At 40.8% G+C, this 22411-nt stretch overlaps 5 protein-coding genes and 1 long non-coding RNA gene across 6 annotated transcripts in view; 4 read left to right on the forward strand and 2 right to left on the reverse strand.

The window, feature by feature from the left end:
• The window catches only part of LOC134789402 (uncharacterized), a 368254-nt gene extending 366688 nt beyond the window's left edge, over positions 1-1566 (forward strand). Inside the window, exon 2 of the long non-coding RNA XR_010144048.1 lies at positions 1282-1566. This is a non-coding gene — a long non-coding RNA (uncharacterized LOC134789402). The remainder of the gene's footprint in view (positions 1-1281) is intronic.
• The window catches only part of LOC134806799 (neurogenic protein mastermind-like), a 200316-nt gene that overhangs the window by 62486 nt on the left and 115419 nt on the right, over positions 1-22411 (forward strand). The window lies entirely within an intron of this gene.
• On the reverse strand, positions 56-4617 carry LOC134806865 (CD151 antigen). The gene is made up of 5 exons (XM_063780274.1): positions 4291-4617; positions 2913-3131; positions 2228-2410; positions 1801-1998; positions 56-903 (listed from the first exon to the last, which is right to left on the reverse strand). The coding sequence occupies exons 1-5, from the start codon at positions 4351-4353 to the stop codon at positions 580-582; spliced, it is 987 nt and encodes a 328-aa protein (XP_063636344.1). The 5' UTR covers positions 4354-4617; the 3' UTR covers positions 56-579.
• Positions 4725-7858, reverse strand: LOC134806561 (elongator complex protein 4). The gene is made up of 7 exons (XM_063779868.1): positions 7626-7858; positions 7501-7536; positions 7308-7423; positions 6699-6942; positions 5968-6242; positions 5001-5235; positions 4725-4890 (listed from the first exon to the last, which is right to left on the reverse strand). Exons 1-7 carry the CDS (start codon positions 7735-7737, stop codon positions 4796-4798), a joined length of 1113 nt encoding a protein of 370 aa, XP_063635938.1. The 5' UTR covers positions 7738-7858; the 3' UTR covers positions 4725-4795.
• Positions 8224-14998, forward strand: LOC134806850 (eukaryotic translation initiation factor 3 subunit M). Its single transcript, XM_063780252.1, has 7 exons — positions 8224-8403; positions 8488-8667; positions 9310-9404; positions 10245-10460; positions 11336-11601; positions 13616-13759; positions 14724-14998. The coding sequence occupies exons 1-7, from the start codon at positions 8359-8361 to the stop codon at positions 14942-14944; spliced, it is 1167 nt and encodes a 388-aa protein (XP_063636322.1). The 5' UTR covers positions 8224-8358; the 3' UTR covers positions 14945-14998.
• LOC134806737 (SUN domain-containing protein 1-like) lies at positions 17117-21010 on the forward strand. Its single transcript, XM_063780058.1, has 5 exons — positions 17117-17329; positions 17623-17772; positions 19306-19440; positions 20359-20510; positions 20677-21010. The coding sequence occupies exons 1-5, from the start codon at positions 17117-17119 to the stop codon at positions 20975-20977; spliced, it is 951 nt and encodes a 316-aa protein (XP_063636128.1). The 3' UTR covers positions 20978-21010.

A 22411-nucleotide genomic window follows, 5' to 3' on the forward strand; every position in this document is an offset into this window, starting at 1 on the left:
TAAAACTTAAATTAACACAAATTATGAGCACGGAGAAAATGCTTTAAGAAGGTAGACAATACAAATATAATCTATGGCACATTGTGTTTGTCGGTATTAATATTAAGTACAAAATGGCATAAAACTAAATCAAAATTACGAGGATAAAAACAGTCTTCATTATTAAAAATTAATTTACAAATCCTATTACTTGGTTGATGATGTGACTGTTGATCGAGATAGCGTACTAGCGACGCCACATCGGTTTAAAGTTTCTACACTTGCCGCAAAACTAAGTGGCTAGTCAGGTCATAATGCCATCTCTTTCACTCTTGGTTGGTCTTAACAAGGGTAAAGGAGATAACATTATGATCTGTCGCCAGTTGCTATCGCGGCAGGTATAGTAATGTAGAAATGAATTGATATTTCAGAATTCGAAGCGTGTAAGTAGTATTCGCCTTTTTTGTAATCTAAAAATAAAACAGTACTTGAAGGGCACGTCCCAAGTCACCACATAATTGAATCTGCTTCGTGCTTGTACAAGTAGTCGGAGAACTTCTCCAGTTTCCTCTCTAAAGCATTTATCTCCGCGGCTAATTCTCATACCATCTCGTTGGGCTTACTGTGGAATATCCTCGGGTTTCGCACGCGGGGGCTGTAGAAGTTATTGGGTTGGATGTACTTCGCCATGATTGGCTCATCGCGCATCGAGCCCATCTTCGTGCCGTAGATGTTCTCATTAGTCTTGTTGTCGATGGACTTCATTATAAACGAGTGCATCTCCTGCCTGTGCTTCCGAAGCCGGATGCAGGAGAATATGGTGATGAGCAGGATAGCGAGCTTGAGGAGTGCGACGACGAACAGGCTCAGCATAAATATGATGAACTGCTGCTGATACCAGTCTTCTATTTTGCCCAAGCATCCCTGCAATTAAAAGTGTTACCATGAAAGTCGATAATGGCGAGGTATTTCGTATGTCTGCATCGCGATTTATTGGGTTGAGGGATCTTGGCCTAATCGTCCTATCGCATTACATTATTTCAAATGCCTAATTAATTACATTGGTTACAGGACGACAACCAATAGGGCAGTAACGTGCGACTTAGGCCGCACTATGCACGTGGCAGCCCGGCTTATGGCCATGCATAGTATTCACGTACCACCACGTGTCTGAACTTTTTTTAAGATATAGGAGACAAACGAGGAAACGAATCGCCTGATGGTAAACGATTACCGCCGCCCATGGACACCTGCAACACCAGAGGGGTTGTAAATGCGTTGCCGGCCTTTAAGATTTGAAAGAATAAAACTCAAAAATTTTTTTTTCATCAAAGTCATACGTGTGGGGTATCTATGGATAGGTCTTCAAAAATGATATTGAGGTTTCTAATATCATTTTTTTCTATACTGAATAGTTTGCGCGAGAGACACTTCCAAAGTAGTAAAATGTGTGTCCCCCCCCTGTAACTTCTAAAATAAGAGAATATAAAACTAAAAAAAATATATGATGTACATTACCATGCAAACTTCCACCGAAAATTGGTTTGAACGAGATCTACTAAGTAGTTTTTTCTAATACGTCGTAAATCGTAAACCGCAATTTTATTATGTTACTTGCTGCTACGGAACCCTTCATGGGCGAGTCCGACTCGCACTTGGCCGCTTTTTTTTTAAGGTCTTATGAGTCCGGAAATACCGCAGGCGACACAGACAGGTTTTGCGGATCTCTGAGTTAGGTTGCAACGCGCGCGGCACGTTCACAATGCAGAAAGCAGCCCAGCTATGCGCTCGCTTTACAGATACAGGACAGTATTCACGTACCACTACGTGTCTGAACTCGGCGTTGGGCGTGACCTCCTGGCAGCGGGACGCGTTGCGGGGCGTGGGGTTGAGGTGGGACGCGGGCGGCGCTTGCACGCAGCAGCTTGGCGGGACGGCCATGCCGCGCGGGCCCAGCCGCCGCAGCTGCCACACCGACAGGTCGTAGTTCCGCGCGTCCGTCATGCCGCAACACTGCAGCTGGAGATTCAAGCTTATTAAGATATATCAGAGCGGCTAAGGTGCTCACAAATATCTGAACACGCCTCTATTGTCAAGGCACTAGAGTGCGATTTTAACAAAACTTCCGTGAGACATCAGTCATTTTAAATATATCAAAACGGGTCACTCTCGCATTTTAAGTCGACATGTTTCACTCCGTACCGACGACGTAGTGAATGCTGTGCTGACTAGTGAATGAAAAGACTACCTCGGTCTGAGCGAGATCGAGCGCCGCAGTGAAGTGCTCGTAGTCGGGCACGGCGTAGTAGGTCTGCAGCGCGCCGACGGCGCCGCCGCGCGCGCTCTGCAGCCCGGCGCAGCGCGGCCACGCCGCCGCCGTCACCCCGCCGAGGCACGAACACACCAGCAGTGCTAGCACCATCAGGAAATACTGTAATATGACCAAAAAGTTTATGTGTCTTTCCTGTGGACACCATGAAATAAACAGATTTCTTCTTAATTTATAACTACTTATAGTCATGTTAAAAGCTTCTACTTCTTAAAAGTTGTATGATGAAAGTATAAGTACAAATAGTTAACTTTTGTAATGTCCACAGAAAATACCCCAGTTTCCCCGAACGTTTATAACAACCCAGTTAAACATCAAATTATTTACGTGCCCATACTTAATACTGCCCCACTGATAGGCAAAGCTCCCCTTCAGTCTTGGAAAAGGCGTCAATCTCCGATGAGGTCTACCGTAACGTAACGCCTCACAAGTCACATTTTACGGACAAATACTAAGTGTAGTTGTCAGGCGTGGAGTGGAGGCATTGGAATAAAAATGCTGCACAAACCATAATATAATCTATAGAGAAGATGGCTCAAAAAGGTTGTATAATTGACAAGTAGTTATTAGTAGTAGGTACCTAATGTACCTATTGTACACTTACAAATGTGAGTATGACATATGACGGCATGTATGTGGCCCAGCAGCCGAGAGCGGCGGCGGCGCACACGGCCAGGCCGGCGGCGAGCAGCGCCAGCGCGGCGTAGTGCAGCGGCGCCTCCGCCAGCGGCCCGTCCGGCGCCGCCAGCAGCCGCGACAGCAGCACGCGCCGCGAGTCCACTAGCAACAGGAACCCGCAAACTACTTCCACGAATCCGCAAGCCTGAAGATTTAAAACTTTTTACCCCGCGTAATCGGTACCCATTAATTTCCTAGATGACGAAAAAAAACATGACTTTATAGTAAGATTCTGATACCTACCAGATAACGTTATAGACACTTGTCGCTTTTCGAGTTTTCGCGGATCCCTTTTTCGATCGCTCACGAACCCCTGGAGGATCGCGTACCTACCACAGTTTGAGAACCCCAGAGTTAGAGTTACTTTCTGTAACTCTAACTCTGGCGCTAACGCTCTTTTCTGTAACTCTAACCAGTCTAAATAGACTGGTTTAGAATAACAATGCCCACCTGCAATTTCATGAATGAGTGTTTGGATTTGCATTGGAAAACTGACATAATTTAGGTTGCAGCACCGAGATATGTTAATTGGCTTTAGTGTGACAAAGGACTAAAACCTATCTTATTAAAAACAAGTTGTTTGTCCATACGGACTGTCGACTGGTAAAGAATGTTTAAAGCAATTAAGTCTAATAAACAGAAGCCAAAATTTAGTGTAGGTGTGCAATATTAGTTTAGAATAAATAGCTCATATCTATAGGAACAAGTAAAACCCTTAATTCTTCCCTAGTAAATTATAAAATAGGCACATCGTGATTACTATTGATTTTATTTAATGTAATTAAGTACTTAATTACATTAAGTTATGCTACCTATAAGTACTATATTTCTTCAGCTGCGTAGTTAAATACTCTAATTAAGTACCTACATAATACTTTTTAATCGTTTGATCATATGTTGGTATAGTAAGAATAGATTCATAGATTATCTGGTAGTGATGGGCGCTATCATCAGCCGCCCACCAGGTAAACAATGAGTGTCGTAATAACGGCCAAACAATCACTGCATTCCAACAATGAATAGATACAATTGTTTATTCGCTCGCACATGGGTCTTTTGAGCGTTATTGTATATATACCTACTTGCATAACTGATTATCTCGGTTATTATAGGAAAACAAACATTTTGTTCGATATTTAAGTATTAGCCCGCGATATTTAATAAGGGTAATATTTTAAAATCCTCGCAAAGATAAAATTTGGGATCGCTTAGCTTCTTAATCGGTGATGTAAGGATGTAACGCTTCGCTTAATTAATGAAATAACTGCTTTAGTCATATGACGATTTTTGGATATCATACTTACGAAGAATATGGTGTTGAAGAAACCGAAGAGAACTTTAGCACTCGCCACTTTTTTGCACTTCATTTTCGGTTTGATATATAAAATGTATCCATTCAAAATACAACGTTAGCAACGACGCGGTAAAAGCGGACGAACCGGCGAACATGCGAGCAAACAATAATACAGTGAATAGATTCGCCGGTTTTAGGGAGATACGCTCTGCTGGGCAGTGGGGTGACTAATAATTAAGGCAGTTTTGTTTAAAGTTAATGCATGAGTTCCTCTCCAATGTGTGAATGTGGCGGCTCAATTCTATTCCATTTCGTATTACAATGGCAACGCGTATTGTAGTTACTTGCTAGATATTTACTTAACACTTGAAATTTAAATCGCAATGTGAACTTTATAGCCTATTTATTAAGGTTCACGTATGTAATGAAACAAAATGTCTAGTATCCCATGTAAATAAATGTATATTATATTATAAAAAATATATTTTAAGCATTTTAATAATTCTAAAATGTATTTAAAACTCTATATCTTTTTTCTTAAATCCTCCACATGCAATTTGAGGATTAGCAGTGATGTCATCCTGTTCCCTTTCACTGGTTTCTTCCAATTCTGTAAACAAAAATATTACTTAACATTGAATTCGTTCATACTACATATAATATATTCAAGAACTTATTTGTGCTCTAGTTATAAAATGCTATACAATTGAAATGACATACCTGGCGGCAAGTGCAGTTTCTCAATGTTAAACTTTTTCCTTCTTAATTTGAATGCCAAGTCAAGGCTTGGAGGCACAAACGGCGTAATTGAATGTACTGTACTCAATTTCGTCAAGTGGAACAAGCCTTGGTAATCTTTATAAACAGGATTGGTCTCTTTGGAGGAACCGGCAAAGGATTCAATTCTTACTGCATTATCCACTGAATAGAGCAGCCTTTTTGTTAGAGAGTCATTCTGGAAAAAAAGTTTTTTAAGTGAAAACTTCATTAGCGGCGCTGAGCACTTTTTGTGATGGGGAAAAAATGTTAAACTCGCGACAGGTAAGATTCGTAAGACGTGACGTCACGTGTGACGGACGCTGTTACAATGTCATTGAGTTTTTCTTTTTTGATTTAAATGCCATCTAGTGAGTTTCCCTCAAACTGGTACTAATATAACTCTAGTACTCACAGTGATGTGCTTAGGGGTTTGAAGTAATGCGATGAAATAACGCGAGATGGCGTTAACCTCAATTATACATAGTGCTGCAGACATTTTGCACTAGATGGCGCTGTTATTAATATTTTGAGTTACAATGTTATTGAGTTTTCACTTCTGCCGGCACTCCCGGAGTGCAACCCGTTGTGTGCAATGTTCTGCCGCCAGAGAACAGCACTAGTGCAAATAGTAACTTATACATAGGTACCTACTAGGCCTTAAACAGTTTTTTGACAAGTTTTCACTATGACATTGATGCATCAAGGCGGTTTTGTTTACAGGTGGCCTACTGCAAAAAACGAAATTTCGTTATCTGCCTCTCTATCGATTGAATCTTAGGCAAGAGTGATAGAGGCAGAAACCGAACTTTCGATTTTCGTTTTTCGCGAGTGACACCCTCTATGCAGAGTTTTGGGTAATATTCCCTATAGGTATAACACATAAGAACTTCCTGTTATAAGGTTTTTAATTTACTGACAATAAACTTACATCAAACAGATGTGCTGGACTAGTGATGAAGGCAACACCAGTAGTACCTCTAAGCAGCACTCTTAGGCAGTAGACAAACTTCAGGAGATCCTGCCCAAACATATGTGCATCTCCCTCCTCCTCACAATCCAGACACATCCACGGAGGCGAGCCCAGAGACTGAATGTTGATTCTTAAAATATTACTGTTCTCTTTGCTTGATACTTTGTAGGTGTCTCTTGATAAAACCTCTTTTATATTGGTTAGTAGTTTGAAGTAAATATCATTCTTGAGCCCTGAAATAAATTTCAAAAATGGTTTTATTCTCTAATACTTTTGGCTGGCAAAACCGGCAGGAAGACATCCTATTGGACGCCCCAGATACCGCTGGTGCGACATGGTGGAGGCGGACCTGCGCGAACTTCGAGTCAACAATTGGCGAGAGATTGTACAGGACCAAGAAAAGTTCTCTGAGCCAACAGAGTAAGTATGTGAGTACTTTTGGCTCGTCAACCAGGATAAATGCACAATAATCCCAAAAATAGCATCTATTCATTATTTCTCAAGTACAATTGGTAAGAACTGAACAGGTGAACCCTCTATGTTACTATTTAAGTTTTTATTCTCCAAGTAGCTCAGGCTTTTATCACTAGATGACGGGAGCTCTTGTAATTCATTTTTTTTTCAACAAAAGCTCAAATAGATGCAATAAATTAAATTAACAAAACAGAAACATTTAATGATACTCATACCTTTTATGCCAGCACCACTGTCCTTGATATTCCAATAAGTTATATTACTATTCTTAATAGTTTCAGCGTCCAGGTGTCGACTCAGATCAAAATGATGTCCAAAGTTAGTTTTGTCACCAAACGATGATTCAACCTCTTTGAGGCCCTCATACCTCCAGGCTATCTTCATTTTATTGACATCACTTGCTGTTACACTTGCTTCATCCTCACGAGGAGCTGCACATGCCTGCGGCAATTCCTTTACCTGAGGGAATGGAAAATAGATATTAGGGTCATTGGGCTAGTTTTCGTCCGGCTCTAGTTTTCGTCCAGTTGACGAAATTTGAATATAAACCTTCATTGCTGCACAAATTTGGACTTAATGCAATCCTTAATATCTAAACAATTTATCTATCTACATAAAAATTATATTTCGCAAGTAGCAAATTATAAATAAAATGTAATAATTTGCTAATCCGTCATGAGGATGGAAACTGACACCGGACTGTAAATTTACACAATTACCCTATATTATGTTTATTATACTATACCAATAAGGCAAAATTTTTCTTATATTAATAAAAATGGTTCATAAAACAAAAATATTAAAGGCAGAGAATATGTACTCACAAATTCTTGGGGGTCATCATCTGCAGAGGCAATAAATAGATCATGTTTGCATACAACACCTTCAGATAGGAAATACTTGTTCAGGACTCTGCTGTAATTACCTAGCACATCTTCCTCTGAAAGTAAATTTCAAATTATAATTTGCCTTTATATTAAATCAAGTACCATAGCTTCGAATTGATCTAATACATACCCACAACAAAAATGGCTCCGGTTGGTAAACCACCACCTAAAAACAAACAAATAAAGAAAATAAAAACAAAAACTTAGATAAAGTTTCGGATTATAATGAAGTCTAGTGTAATGAATAAAAAATACCTATAACATGGTCCAGAGATGGAATTCCCGATGATACATATGGTACATTATTTTTTAACTTTGTTCCATTTATACTGGAGCGGGATTCGACTGCTTTGTAAAAACTAGCCATCACTGTAAGTTACTGCAAGCAAATAGCTTTTGATTATGAATTAAAGATATGGTAATATCATTTCTAATGCTACCAAAACAAACAAGGTCTGAGTTTATTATTTTCGTCCCAAATTTAAGGTTACAAGCAAGTGGTTGAAGCGATCGTAATGTCATGAACGTTTTGACACTTTTGACAGTAGATAGATGTATTTTCCTCTCAAGTCTCAAACAATGCATCGTAGAAGATTTACGACGGGCGTACCGGACCGCGACTTGGTCCGGTCCGAGTCCTGTTCGATCGTGTGTAAGGTCGTCTAGCAAACGTCCGTTAATGACGCAGCTACAAGTGAGAGTGTGAAAGATATATTTTGACCGGATGAAGGTCGAGGTTCTGTACGCCCGTCTGTAAAGGCTTAAATTCCTATGTCTGTTTGAGGTAGTGGTATTACCGCCGTAAAGTAAATGACGAGTACTTCCCCTTAAGTTTACAGATGACGTTTTCTATCCATCTCTTTACCGTACACGGTTTTTGACGTACCGTTTGTATCTCCTTGATGCACATGTATTTCCACATAATTTGTGTAAATAATCAAGGTTTTTGTTTTAGAATTGATTAACGCTGAATCTAAATTAACTCAAGATGCAGGGGCCCGCAGTGTTTATGGATATATCATTGGAAGATCAGGTTAGTTGTAACATAACCTAAGCCAACTCAGCTTATTAGTGAAACTGAATATTGCAGTTAATACGTTATATGTTTTATTTGCAGGCTCAAGAACTTCGTAAATACTTCAAGAGCCTCGGCGCAGAGATCTCCGAGGAGAAGTCCCCTAAGGGCATAGAAGATGATTTACACAAAATTGTTGGAGTATGTGATGTTTGTTTCAAGGAACCCAATGAAGCTGATATTGAAGCTATTCTAAACAGTATTGTCTCTATTATGGTGTCGGTTAGTATTTATTTTGATTTTTCTTCTAGAATGAAATAATTTCTCTCGCTTAAAATCATAAATTGAAATGTGAGATTGTTTAGGTTTGTTTTTAGGGTTTCATGGGCAAAATGGCAAAAATAGATCCCTTATATTTTCGCCATGTCCGCCTGTCTGTATGTCAGACATTTTACCGGAATTATTAAGATGTATAATAAAAAACACGCCACTGCTTAGTGTGTATAAATAAATATACATATAATAATAATGTGAAAAGATTTTTGGACATCATCAGATGTACCAAGGCACTTTGCTGTTTTGTTATTGGGATTAGCCTAAACCTTTGTGTTGCATCTCTTGCCTTAATACGAAAATTAGCATAACTACTTATGTGCAGTGAGCTGCAAAGAAAAGGTATCACCCCTGCTTACAATTTTCTATGCGGGTGGTAGCTTTTCTCTGTAGCTGACTGTACCACTGGAAAGGTTAAGAAATTTAAACCAAGGAAAATTTCGGAGTCTTCTCATATTTTTGTATGGCCATTGAAACTTACCACTAACAGAAATTTCTGAAAATTATTCAAGCTTTTTGGATAATTCCCACAACTTCATATCTGTGAAAATGTAGATGCAACCGAACCACAAAACAAATTCCTGTTTACAGATCCCATTGGAGAGGGGTGAAAACCTCATTCTGGCATTCAGTCAAAGACTCACAAAGGCACCAGGTCCAAAGCTGGGAATGGTTGCTCTGCAATCGTAAGTTTATTTCTTAAGAGCGAGCATTAGCTCACATAAATTTATCCACATAAACTTTGAGCGGTCAAAAATTGTTGTTACACTCTTACTCACTGCATTAACTTTGTACTCAAATCTTGCACTATGTAGTTTTTACCTCATGGTTGCTATATTTATAAGCACACTTTCTGAAATTTAAGTAAAAAAAGAAAGGCTGCCTACTTTTCAAAGGTTCACTATTTTATAAGCAAAGGAAACTGTAATAAAACTTTTCTAGTACATACCTATTAAATAAATATTATTATAGGAACATTCTTACACAAATTGACTAAGCCCCATGGTAAGCTCAAGAAGGCTAGTGTTGTGGGCACTCGGCCAATGATATAAATAATATACAAATACTTAAATACATAGAAAACATCCATGACTTAGGAAATCATATCTGTGCTTATCACACAAATAAATGTCCTTACCGGGATTCAAACCCAGGACCATCGGCTTCATGGGCAGGGTTACTACCCACTATAGTTCGTTTTTTTTTTGGATTAGAAGGAAGGTAAGTGATCTTGACAGGTCTTTTAATTGAAAAACGCTTTTTAACAATCAGTAACTATTAGTTATGAAAGCAGAAGAATATAAATGATTGTGTTACATATTTGCCGTGACTTACTTTTAAAACATGTCTTTCAATTAAAAGACACATCAAGATTGTTTACCTTTTTTCTAATGCTAAAAAAAACGAACTATAGGCCAGACCATATCAGCTTTGACAACGCAAAGTATTTGTAATGTAATAAAACATATTTCTACTTTGTAGTGTAGAAAGTGTATAATGTATAACCATGTCAATGTAATTTTCAGCCTCTGGCGGCTATACAACAACTTGGAAGCCAACTCCCCCCTGCGCTACCACGTGTACTACCACGTAATCGAGCTGGCAGCGCGCGTGGGCTCGGTGCAGGAGGTGTTCACGGGCGTGGAGCAGCTACGCAAGGAGTTTGCGACCTGCCCACCCTCCAATGAGCAGATGCAGAAACTGTATCGGTTGCTGCACTCTGTGCTTAAGGACAGTAACAGGTATGTGAATACCAGTATGAGTTATGCTGCTGAAATTATTCTAAACTTTGGTTTCCAGCCCTCTACCTCTAATTCATAAGTGAGGGAAGGGACTGTACATGACCGGGTTTTGCATAAGGCTTGCCAAACCTATCCATCGCAGCCCAATAACTTGCTTTCAAAGCTCTTATGTAAGTGCTAAGCTAACCCATTCTAATACCCTTACAAATTACCCATTAGCACATTAACGTATATATCTATGGACTGGCCTTACGGGCACTAAAAATGGTACTAGTTTAGCGGTGTAACTTACGAATTCCAGCCAATCGTGCAGTCTAACGCAACTAGTTGCGACCAATAGCGCGCGTGATGCGAACTCATCAACCAATCGCGCGCGTGATGCGAACTCATCAACCAATCGCGTTGTACCGGTGTCACACCGCTGTACTGGCCCCTGTCATGCCTCATTATTATTGTCCGTAAAGCCAGTCCCTAGATATCTATGTCAATGTATTAGCATCAGCTTATTTATTTATTTATGCTATAGTGGCTAACACTTGGCTTATTAAATGCTTACCCGTTCATAATTTAAGGGCCTTTCCAGGCAGCTGACCTATATACAATCATTATAAGAGGGATTTAATTATAGTATAAGTTGATTTCTTCATGCATTTAGTGAAAGGTCATTTGTCAGAATCGGAGTAAACATTATTTGTAATTTTTTTCTTGTTGGATTATGTATAAATATTAGAAATATGTGTCCTCCTACTGACTTAACCCGAGGGATACAAAATCAAGGTTAACATATTTATATAAGGAGCTTAATATTGAGGAAGAGCAATATCTAGTTAATCAATGGAGTGAACAAACAGAATTACAGAAACAATAAATTTCAGTGAGCTGGCTTCAAAAGTGATGATCGAGCTGCTCGGCACGTACACGGACGAGAACGCGTCGTCGGCGCGCGATGACGCCATCAAGTGCATCGTGACGGCGCTGGCCGACCCCAACACCTTCCTGCTGGACCCGCTGCTCGCGCTCAAGCCCGTGCGCTTCCTCGAGAAAGACCCCATCCACGACCTGCTCACCATCTTCGTCTCCGAGAAGCTCGCCAAATACCAGGAGTTTTACAACAACCATAAGGAATTTGTGCACTCACAGGGTTAGTTGACACTTGATCATTTTTTGAGTAAAGATGCAACTTATATTCAGTGCCTAAGTACCTATGCATAGCTTTGTAAATTTAGTAAGGTGGAAGGGGCCAATTTCGACCAGTGTTGGGCATTCAAGAATAAAATCATTATTTGAATAAGAATTTGTCGGAATAAAATCATCTCGATTTTATTCCCGTCAAAAATATTCAAATAATTTTGGTCGGGAATAATTCGTATGAGAAAAAATTGAATGAGAATAACATATTCTTAATCAAATAAATATAATCATGATTTTTATTCGAAATAATATTCCACGAATAAAAATGTGGTCTGGGTACCGTATAGATACTAATTACGTATAGTTAGGTAGATGTAATAGTAGTTAGTTTCTTGTCTAATTCATACCCATTTTATGGAATAAAATCTTACAAATTGACTGTCGCATAGTTTCAGTAACCGTATTATTTTTAATTTACTAACCAAATCATTATGTTAAATTTAGCTGGTCTAGGGGCCTAGCCAAGATGCCAATCGCTTGCGCTCCGACAACGAAGCGCTTTCTGTCTCTATCACTCTTACATATTAGTGCGATAGAGAGCCAGAGATAGGGTTTTGTTGTCGTAGCGCAAACCATTGGCATGTTGGCTACGCACTCAAGGTGCCTAGCCAAGATGCCAATTTTTGTTTTTAATTTAATAACCAAATCATTAGGTAAATTTAGCTGTTCTGGGGGCCTAGCCAACATGCCAATCGCTTGCGCTCCGACAACGAAGCGCTCTCTGTCTCTCTATCCCACGAATATGTAAGAGTGATAGAGACAAAGCGCTTCGTTGTTGGAGCACAAGTGATTGGCATCTTGGCTAGGCCCCCAGAACAGCTAAATTTTACCTAATGATTTGGTTATTAAATTAAAAAGAAAAATTGTCATCTTGGCTAGGCACCTTGAGTGCGTAGCCAACATGCCGATCGTTTGCGCTGCGATAACGAAACGCTATCTGTCTCTCTATCGCACTGATATGTAAGAGTGATAGAGAGAGACTATACCTACGCAACTCCACGGAGCGTTAACGTTTGGCATATTGGCTAAGCATCCTGATCGGAGGATAGAACTAGATAGTGTATAGCGGAACTCTTCAATGTGTACTGTACCTAAACTAAAGTAACAAATATCAATTCAATCCGACTTTTAAATAGAAGGGTGAAAATCAACTTACAAAAATAAATATAACCGATTGTACTACAAACATTAACTTAATTCTAAATAACATTTTAATTGAATAAAACCCTATTTAGAATAGTCCTACTTCTAGAATAATTATTCTGTTTTTTATTCCGCATTTAAAATAAAAGTCACATGATTTATTCACCTTAATTTTATTCTAAAATAACTAGTGCAAGAATTATTCTAATTCAACTCGATTTGAATAAGAATAAAATTTCTGTTTTTATTCTTATTCTTATTCAAGTTAATTTTTGCCCAACTCTGATTTCGACTGTGGGATAATTTCGACTAATCGAAATATCTTCCATGTTTTACATTATTAACTAGAGTACCATATTATATGTCCAGATAGCGAAAAAGATGTGTTGTGTGACTTGTGTGTGACTCTAGTTAATAATGTAAAACATGGAAGATATTTCGATTAAGTAGTTGAAATTATTCCACAGTCGAAACTGCCGCCCTGCACCTTACTTTAGATTTGCCCCTAATATTCAATATCAATTGTTCAGTTTGACAAAAGAAATTAGAGTCTTAACAACCAACTCTCTCGCAGTTTGTTGTGTTAGAAAATTGTATTCAGATATTTTTGACCGCCTTAACCGCTCCGATATATCTGATGGCGACTGTACTACCCACCTATTTCCAAGTAACCTTAAAGCGTTACAGCAGTTAAATGAAATGACACAAAACTACAGTCTAACTATATACATATAATACATATTATTATTTTTTTTTTTGTTTGTTGGCAAAAGGTAAACATTTGACCACAATGTATACATAATGTGACCATTATTTTTCAGGTCTGAACCATGAGCAGAACATCAAGAAGATGCGGATATTGTCCTTCATGCAGATGGCGGAGACCAACCCCGTGATCACGTTCGATGAGATCATCTCAGAGCTTCAGATTGAAGAGAAGGATGTCGAGGCTTTCATCATTCAGGGTAGGTTTTCTTATTTGGGGATCTGTGGCCGAACATTCCCGCGAAAATTATTGACAATTTTGTAATCTACATCTAAAACTATACTTTCTTGATTCCGAGTACATATTTATATCCTTAATTTCATTCTTTCAACTAAGAGACACACAGGGTAGTAAAATGTTTAAATATAATCAAAAAATACTATACTTATTAGGCTCTGTCAGTAAAGCTATTATTTATTTTTACATACACAGCTTGGCACCTCTTGCAAAAAAATTACAAACTACAAATTATTCAAATATTTAGGCCGTCTTTAACTATGATCAATTCATTTACATGTCTCTCGGGTACTATAGGTATTGACTTACTTAATTTGTAAGGGTGATATTTGTGTATAGATTGTAATTTCTTTGTCCAATGTCAGTGCGTCTCACTCTCTCATTAAAGCAAAATGTGAGACGCAATACATATTGGACAAAGATATTGGACAGGTGGAATGCCACCCTAATTTAAAGGTGCAAAAAAATTGGTCAGTATGCTTCCTCTAATATTCAGCGCCATCTATTTAACAGAAGTTGAGTTAACTTGACGCGCTATCTAGCGCCAACAAAAAAAGGGGACCTGTTTCAAAATAACTCTACATCCGTTCAATAGATGGCGCTGCGTGACTCGAAACGGAAACCTGAGGTCAAAGCACCGAATAAAATGGATGGAACTGAGACCTGCCGTGTTAGTGACGCTATCTGGCAATAGCCTGGATGTTGGAGGAACGCGATTTTGTATACACGTGGTCGGTATCCTTCTTTTATTCGTCCACGGTTTGGCAAAAAGTGGTCGCGAAGGGTTGTATCGTCCAATTTCTTTGTCCAATATCAGTGCGTCTCACTCTTTCATTAAAGCAAAATGTGAGACGCAATACACATTGGACAACGAAATTGGATGGGTGGAATAGCACCCTGAATCGAGAAATTGTGTTGGTCCGCAGTGCTGAAGACGAAGCTGGTGCGCGCGCGCATGGACCAGGCGGCGCGGACGGTGCTGGTGTCGGCCACCATGCACCGCACGTTCGGGCCGGCGCAGTGGCGGCAGCTGCGCGCCGTGCTGGCCGCCTGGCGCACCAACGTGCACGCCGCGCACGACTCCATGAAGAGCGTCGCCACCGCGCAGCTCGAGCTCGCGCAGCAGCAGCAGCAGCAGAAGGCTTAGACGACCCGAACTAACACTGATTGAGGACACTAAGTAAACGTTTAATCGACAACTTTTGTTTTATTTTTACCCTTTTCTACTGGCGATTTTCTTGAACGGATCAATATTACGGCTTTTTAGAGAGTGTTACCTCCTCCAAGATTAAAGACCTGTGTACACCGGCTTGCGTGTGCGTGACGTGCTCGTGCGCTAAAATGTTGGAACCGCACACGCACGTCACGCAAGCGGTGTGCCGTCTCTCATAAGGATCTGTACACAACAACGCCGCACACGCACGTGGACGTCACGCACACGCAGCCGGTGTGCACAGGCCTTAACACATTCATTGCCAGCGCGAGCTACGAGCGGAGCCGATAACACGGGAAAAACGGTATGTAGCGAAAAGCGCCTACGAACATACAACCCGCCTAGCGGGCCTTGGCAGTGAATGTGATAAATTGCGCATTAGGCCGTACATGTTCGTCTAATCGCAGTTCCTGAATAAACCAATGTTAGTTACAAATCATAACCCTACAACATGTGTTTTTCTTCAATGCATTTACTGCCGGAATCACTTGGGTGAATGAATCAGTCATTTTCAAACGACTAACTTTCAATACGCCAAGTTGTTAAACGTTGAATGATTGTAGTTCAGTTAACTATCGGCCTAGGCATAAAATCGAACGGCCTAGGCGTCCAATCCAGCGTCCAATCCAATTAGAAGGCTAATTTAACCAAATGGCTGCGACATATACACATTTCTACCAATCAGCAAGTTGAAATAAATTACTGTAGGTACTAATACTAACTGTACCTACCCACTAGAAGGCGGCAACCTCGTCTTAAGCTAACTAGTTAAAATAATTTTATAAGAACTTTTCTTATTAGGTACCGTACCTACCTACAATTTTTTCTAGCAAAGACGAGGGATTGACAAAATAAATTATCGACATAACTGTTATCGATACGTAGGTACCTCAACTCTACATATAGAAAATACTAACATACCTATAGATACTAGACATGTAACCTATCATATTTGTTATATTAGCCTTTTTTATAATTTCATGGCGTGTTATTTCTTAGTCAAACTGCGAATACAATATGTTGGTTATACAGCGCGACTAAGAAAATAAAATTTGCTAATAGAAAACATCGACATCTGAATGTTAGAACACATTATAATTTTCTTTTAATTATTTATCTTTGACTTGCTTCGCTTACCTATCGATATCGTTTTCGTCGGAAGAGTTCGAGGTGTACCTACTTATTAGACTATAGTTGGAAATTTTCTTAATAGATTTTTAAATAAACCGATGTTTACTTATTAGTACTTACTACTTAAATAGTAGTATTACCTGCTTATTAGTAATGCAATACAATGTATACAATATACTATGTACAAAGAGAATTTAGATAGAGGCGTATTGTCAAATTAAATTTTGTAGTCACAGTAAATGTACTGCCATCTTTCGACAGATGATTAAAACTTTTACGAGAATAGGACAAAGCTATGGCAGCATCGCTCGAAAAGATGGCACCATACCTTTGGCCTACACTTTAGTATATGGCGACTCTTTTTGATACATATTTAACAAATTTAACACATATCAGTGAAAGAATAAGGATCAAAGTCATATGGCGTCAAAGAGTAGTATTAGTAAAAGGCGTTCTAAAAGTTTAAATCATCTGTCGAAAGATGGCAGTAAATTTACTGTGACTACAAAATTTACTATGAAAATATAGGTAGTTTGTCAAAGGACTGTCTCATTTCAATCATAGACAGAGAGAATCATCTTTGTCTTACACTAGTACTAGCACCCAAAAGGAAAGGATGAGTATAGTTTTCCTGGTTCTTACTGACTGACAAATTGGTTTGACCAACTATAACTGTATACACTCTATTCTCTTTGCTATGTATAGATCAAAATCATCTCAATCAATGCACTATCTATACCATAGATTTGCCATAGAATAGATAGATAAACAAGTAAGCTTCTTGTATGGCAAACCTATTCATGTCAAAGAGAATATAACACTAGGGTACATTCAAAGTATATTCAAAGGGTACATTCATGTGTCATTCTCATTAGACATTAGAGTGATGATAAATATAACGAAAATTATAATTATTTCTTAATAGACGCCTACTATCAACTTGCGCTCGTTTCCCCACCTGCACATAATTCCATCATGAATGGCCATGACGAGCGTCCATATCCCGCCAGAGCTTCACGAGCCCGGTATGCCAACCCTGTCACGCCGTTCAGGGTGTTCGTATGCGTGAGTCTGTCGACGCTGGTCGGGCTGCATATATATGCGTATCTGTGGGGGCCGCACGAGATCTCGACCAGCATTTCGGACGTCAAGTACTTTGTGATGCAACTGTCTAGAGAAATATCACAGGTTGGTTGCATATTAGGTTGGTTACGTATCATTTAGGTAAGTACCTACAGCGGGCTAGACCATGGGTAACGATATGTTGTGATAAGCTTTTGAAAAAGAGGACTCCCACCCATTATATTTTATTAATAGGGTACATCCTCGTATAACATCTTATTTTGTATGTGTGTTACGCATTTACTTATTTATAATATGTATATCATTTTAAAGACTTCCATCAGACCAGTTTCTCTTCATACTACGTAAATGCTTTGAGCTCAATTGAATTTACACTCTTACTGCCCTGTCTGATGAAGGTACATCGAAAACACGAGCGCCTGCAATCAGAGGTAGAGCGCGTGTCTTCAGCGTTGCCGGTCGTCGCGGCGGCGGCGGGGCGCGCCAAGGAGGCATTGAGACCGTCGCCCGCCAACAGCCAGCTCAGCCTGGCCGACTACGACCGACAGGTGAGTGTTGAGCGTCTTCAGACAGCGCAGGGGCAGCGGCGAGGCGCGACAAGGAGGGCTGAAACCGTCGTCGCGTGCTGACGACCAGCACAGCCTGGCCGACTACGACCGACAGGTGAGCGTTGAGCGTCTTCAGACAGCGCAGTGGCGGCGGCGAGGCGCGACAAGGAGAGCTGAAACCGTCGTCGCGTGCCGACAACCAGCACAGACTCGCTGACTACAACCGACAGGTGAGCGTTGAGCGTCTTCAGACAACGTAGTGGCGGCGGTCAGGCGCGACAAGGAGGGCTGAAACCGTCGTCGCGCGCCGACGTCCAGCACAGACTCGCTGACAACCACCGACAGGTTAGCATTGAGCGTCTTCAGACTGCGCAGTGGCGGCGGTCAGGCGCGACAAGGAGGGCTGAAACCATCGTCGCGCGCCGACGTCCAGCACAGACTCGCTGACTACCACCGACAGGTTAGCATTGAGCGTCTTCAGACTGCGCAGTGGCGGCGGTCAGGCGCGACAAGGAGGGCTGAAACCGTCGTCGCGTGCCGACAGCCAGCACAGACTCGCTGACTACGACCGACAGGTGAGCGTTGAGCGTCTTCAGACAGCGTAGTGACGGCGGTCAGGCGCGACAAGGGCTGAAACCGTCGTCGCGCGCCGACGGCCAGCACAGACTCGCTGACTACCACCGACAGGTTAGCATTGAGCGTCTTCAGACTGCGCAGTGGCGGCGGCGAGGCTGAAACCGATGTCGCGTGCCGAGAACTGCTATCAGTTTACTTTTAAGAGGGTAGATCGTAGATCGCTGTGGCGTGTGGGTAGAGCACAATTAGAACTCGTCCGTTAGGTACCTAACTATCTATTTTGTGAGAAATTGAAAGGTGATACATTCTTGCTATAGTGCCGAAATATCCGGAACTTACAAATATAGGTACCTATATGGTAAGTAAATATGAGTAGGTAGGTAGTTAGGTACATTTTCCGTTTCTTTAATAAGTAGTAGATATTGTTAGTTTGAAATCTATGTAATTATGATAACTAGTGGCTCTGTAAGTTGTAGTCCTCGCGATAAGCTTAGAAAATGTAAAAGTGAATTTCAATTGACTCATTATCACAGTGCAGGCCGCGTAGCCAAGACGCCAATCGCTTACGCTCCGTAGCGATCGAAACGCAACTGTTACTGTCGCACTAATATGGAAGAGTGATAGAGAGACATAAAGCTTTTCGTTGTCGATTGTAACCTTGGCTGGGCCGGCAGTGTACTCACAATAATCTAGCGCCATAGACCCTACTGGTGCTTAAGTCCTTTATGCCAATTTCCGCATGTTGAAAAATTTACAAAAACTGGATCGACAAAAAAATCTATTATGTCATAAAATTTGGTCACAAAATTTCACGAGAATCGGTTGAGAATAGCGACCTGTAGAGGAGAATATCCAGACATACGAAAGCATTTTGCCCAAGTTAAAACGGAGACCTTTCGCTAACGCTTCGGTCAATTAGGCACATTTGTTTTGATATTTTCTGCACTCACCTTATAGATGGGTGATTTCGCGCTGGAGTCGGCGGGTGCGCGCGTTCTGGACACCGGAGATACCGAGGGTTACTTCCACTACGATGGGCCCGTCAGCTGGGCGCTGCACGAGATCACCGCCTGGGCGTGCCACGAGTGCCAGGTTACTTACATTCTTTACACTACCTCGTAGTAGTAGTAGTAGTAGTAGTAGTAGTAAACACTTTATTGCACAAAACAAGTACATAACACAAAGAGAATACAGTAAATGTGTACAAAGGCGAACTTATCCGCGTTAGCTGGAGCTGCACGGTGCACGTCGTACTTAGTATAGTTTTAACAGCAAACTAGCTGACTTTTTAGGGTTCCGTACCCAAAAGGTAAAACGGGACCCTATTACTAAGACTTCGCTGTCCGTCCGTCCGTCCGTCTGTCTGTCACCAGGCTGTATCTCACGAACCGTGATAGCTAGACAGTTGAAATTTTCACAGATGATGTATTTCTGTTGCCGCTATAACAACAAATACTAAAAACAGAAAAAAATAAAGATTTAAATGGGGCTCCCATAAAACAAACGTGATTTTTGACCAAAGTTAAGCAACGTCGGGCGTGGTCAGTACTTGGATGGGTGACCGTTTTTTTTTGCATTTTTTTCCGTTTTTTTTTTCATTATGGTACGGAACCCTTCGTGCGCGAGTCCGACTCGCACTTGCCCGGTTTTTAATAGTGTAGGTACCTATTATGTGTTCGGTTTTAAACATGAGTGAATCAACTTTTTAGTGTCAGTCGTTGCACATTGTTATGGTTACTTGGCCAGTCTTAAAATCCTGATTTTATGATATTTACATATATTTATTTATAAGTACCATTTTCATCTATTACTAAGCAACTTTCTAAGCATAGTAGAACGTGATACAACATTGATTTTCTTCTAACATACTGTACCTACCACTGTACCCCTATAGTGCCTTGGATAACGGGACAGATGAGAACACAAAAAAGTTGGTTTACCCACATATACAGTAGTACATGGTTATTGCTACTTAGACACATGTCCTTTTAAATATCTCCATTGGTGCAGGCGGCGCGTGCAGTCATTCAGCCAGGGACGTTGCCGGGCCAATGCTGGGCTTTCAAGGGAGATCGAGGCCAGGTCGTCATCAGGCTGCTCGCCACCGTCCACATCACGGGCCTCAGCCTCGAGCACATACCTCCGCATATTGACCCTACCAGGTAAGTTCCTTGTTCCCGATAAGTTTTCCGTGCCATCGCCCATCAACCCATCATATATATTATAAACGTATACCTAGCTAGGGACTCTATTTGATCCGAGGAAGTGAATCACGAACCTAACATACTAGGTCTGGTTCTGAAATGACCTGTACTTCTTGTGCCACAGGGAAATACTATCAGCACCTCGCCAGTTTCAACTAGAAGGGCTAAAGTCCCGTGTGGACGCGTCGCCTCACGACTTCGGTGTTTTCGAATACAACAAGAAGGGTAATCCTATCCAGTACTTCGACGTAACTTGGCCAACGCCGCAAGGGTTCAACATTGTACGGTTTAAGGTGCTATCCAACTGGGGGCACCCGGTGTACACATGCGTGTACCGCGTCAGGGTGCATGGGGACCTCCTGCCCGGACAGGCGCCGCGGAGCCATGTGACTGTCCAGGAGGAGGCAAGGATCGATAACGGATGACCAGACCTGTACCAGCTTTAATGTTAAATTTGAATTTCCGTTACCTATCTATCGTGCGACTGCGACATGTGCTTCCCGCCTGTCTCATTGTCTTTATAAGCTAAGAGTCGATTAATTGTGTTAGCTCTAGATAGAGACTTAATAGCACCTAATCTTCTTTTCTTTAGTATTGCCATTATCGATTTCGTCTAGATACCTACATAAATTTAGAAAAAAAGACCGTGATCGTAAAAGTTGTTGGCGAAGTCGTTGATTTGTATTTTAGAATTAGATGAAGACAGACGTAGTAGGTATGTCTGTTGTAGGTACCTACCAAGTATTTGATGTTTAAGATATTTTCTTACGACTACAAGTAGGCTGAATAAATCATCATATCAAATTACTTACGATATTTTATGGTATTCATTCACATGTCCAATACGTTTCGTCATTCTTTTTTATTGTCAAAGTTTTTTGGCCATAGGTCCCTTAAGTTATTTTAATGTTCTTACCTAACTCTTTTATTACGAAGCTAAACCAGCTCCTTTCAGCTTGACTTTAACTTATTGGTTTTTCTGCAAAATCCATTACTTTTGCGCCATTAATGCCAGGTGCCCGGTCAGGGCTATTGTGTCCTTGCACAAAACGGGAGAAAGCCAAAACCAAACAGTAGATGTTAATCTGGGTGTCCGGCAGCCGAGGGTTATAAAAATGCGTGTATTGTGTTCGGACAATGCGACAAAGGACATAAATTAACATGAGCAAAGTGATCATGAGCCCCCGCGGCGCGCGCGCACTAATGGGTTGACCAGCCCCGCCGCCCGCTGCTCGCCTCGCCGGCCGCCGGCCGCAGTCGCTCACAGCTCTGTTCAGGGTGTGTAGACAAGTTGCCAAACGTTAACGGTCGGTACTGTCGGTAGCGAACGAAACGCAACTGTCTCTGTCGTACTAATATGGAAGAGTGATAGAGAGAGATAACTACGATACGCTACGGAGCGTGAACGATTGGGATCTTGTCTTCGCATTCGCACCCAGCTCGGCTTGCCGTAGGTTAGGTTTTTACTTATTAAAAAACAGACGGGAAGAAAAAAAACAAAAAGAAAACAACCAGAATACGCTAGTAGCTCGCGCTTCATCTAACTCTAAACACGTTGATTTCGTGTGTTTAAGGTGACATAGAAAAAGCTAGCTTTTAACGAGCTTAGTTTACTTTTACTCAGTTTTCATAGAGCTTTTATGATATCAATTATAAAACTTATAAAAGTTACTTATCTAGCATAAAGTGTCGAAAAATCTACCCTTTATCAGCCATTTTGTGCTGTTTGACCGTTACCTATATACATATTATCCTTTTGAAAAAACAAAGTACCTATATACCAAGTTGTAAGACTGCTCTCACTTGTAACTGTGCACTATTTAGCAAAACCATATAAGTATGAGGCATACAATTTTAAA

The sequence above is a fragment of the Cydia splendana genome, chromosome 3, assembly GCF_910591565.1.
Source record: "Cydia splendana chromosome 3, ilCydSple1.2, whole genome shotgun sequence".
NCBI lineage: Eukaryota > Metazoa > Arthropoda > Insecta > Lepidoptera > Tortricidae > Cydia > Cydia splendana.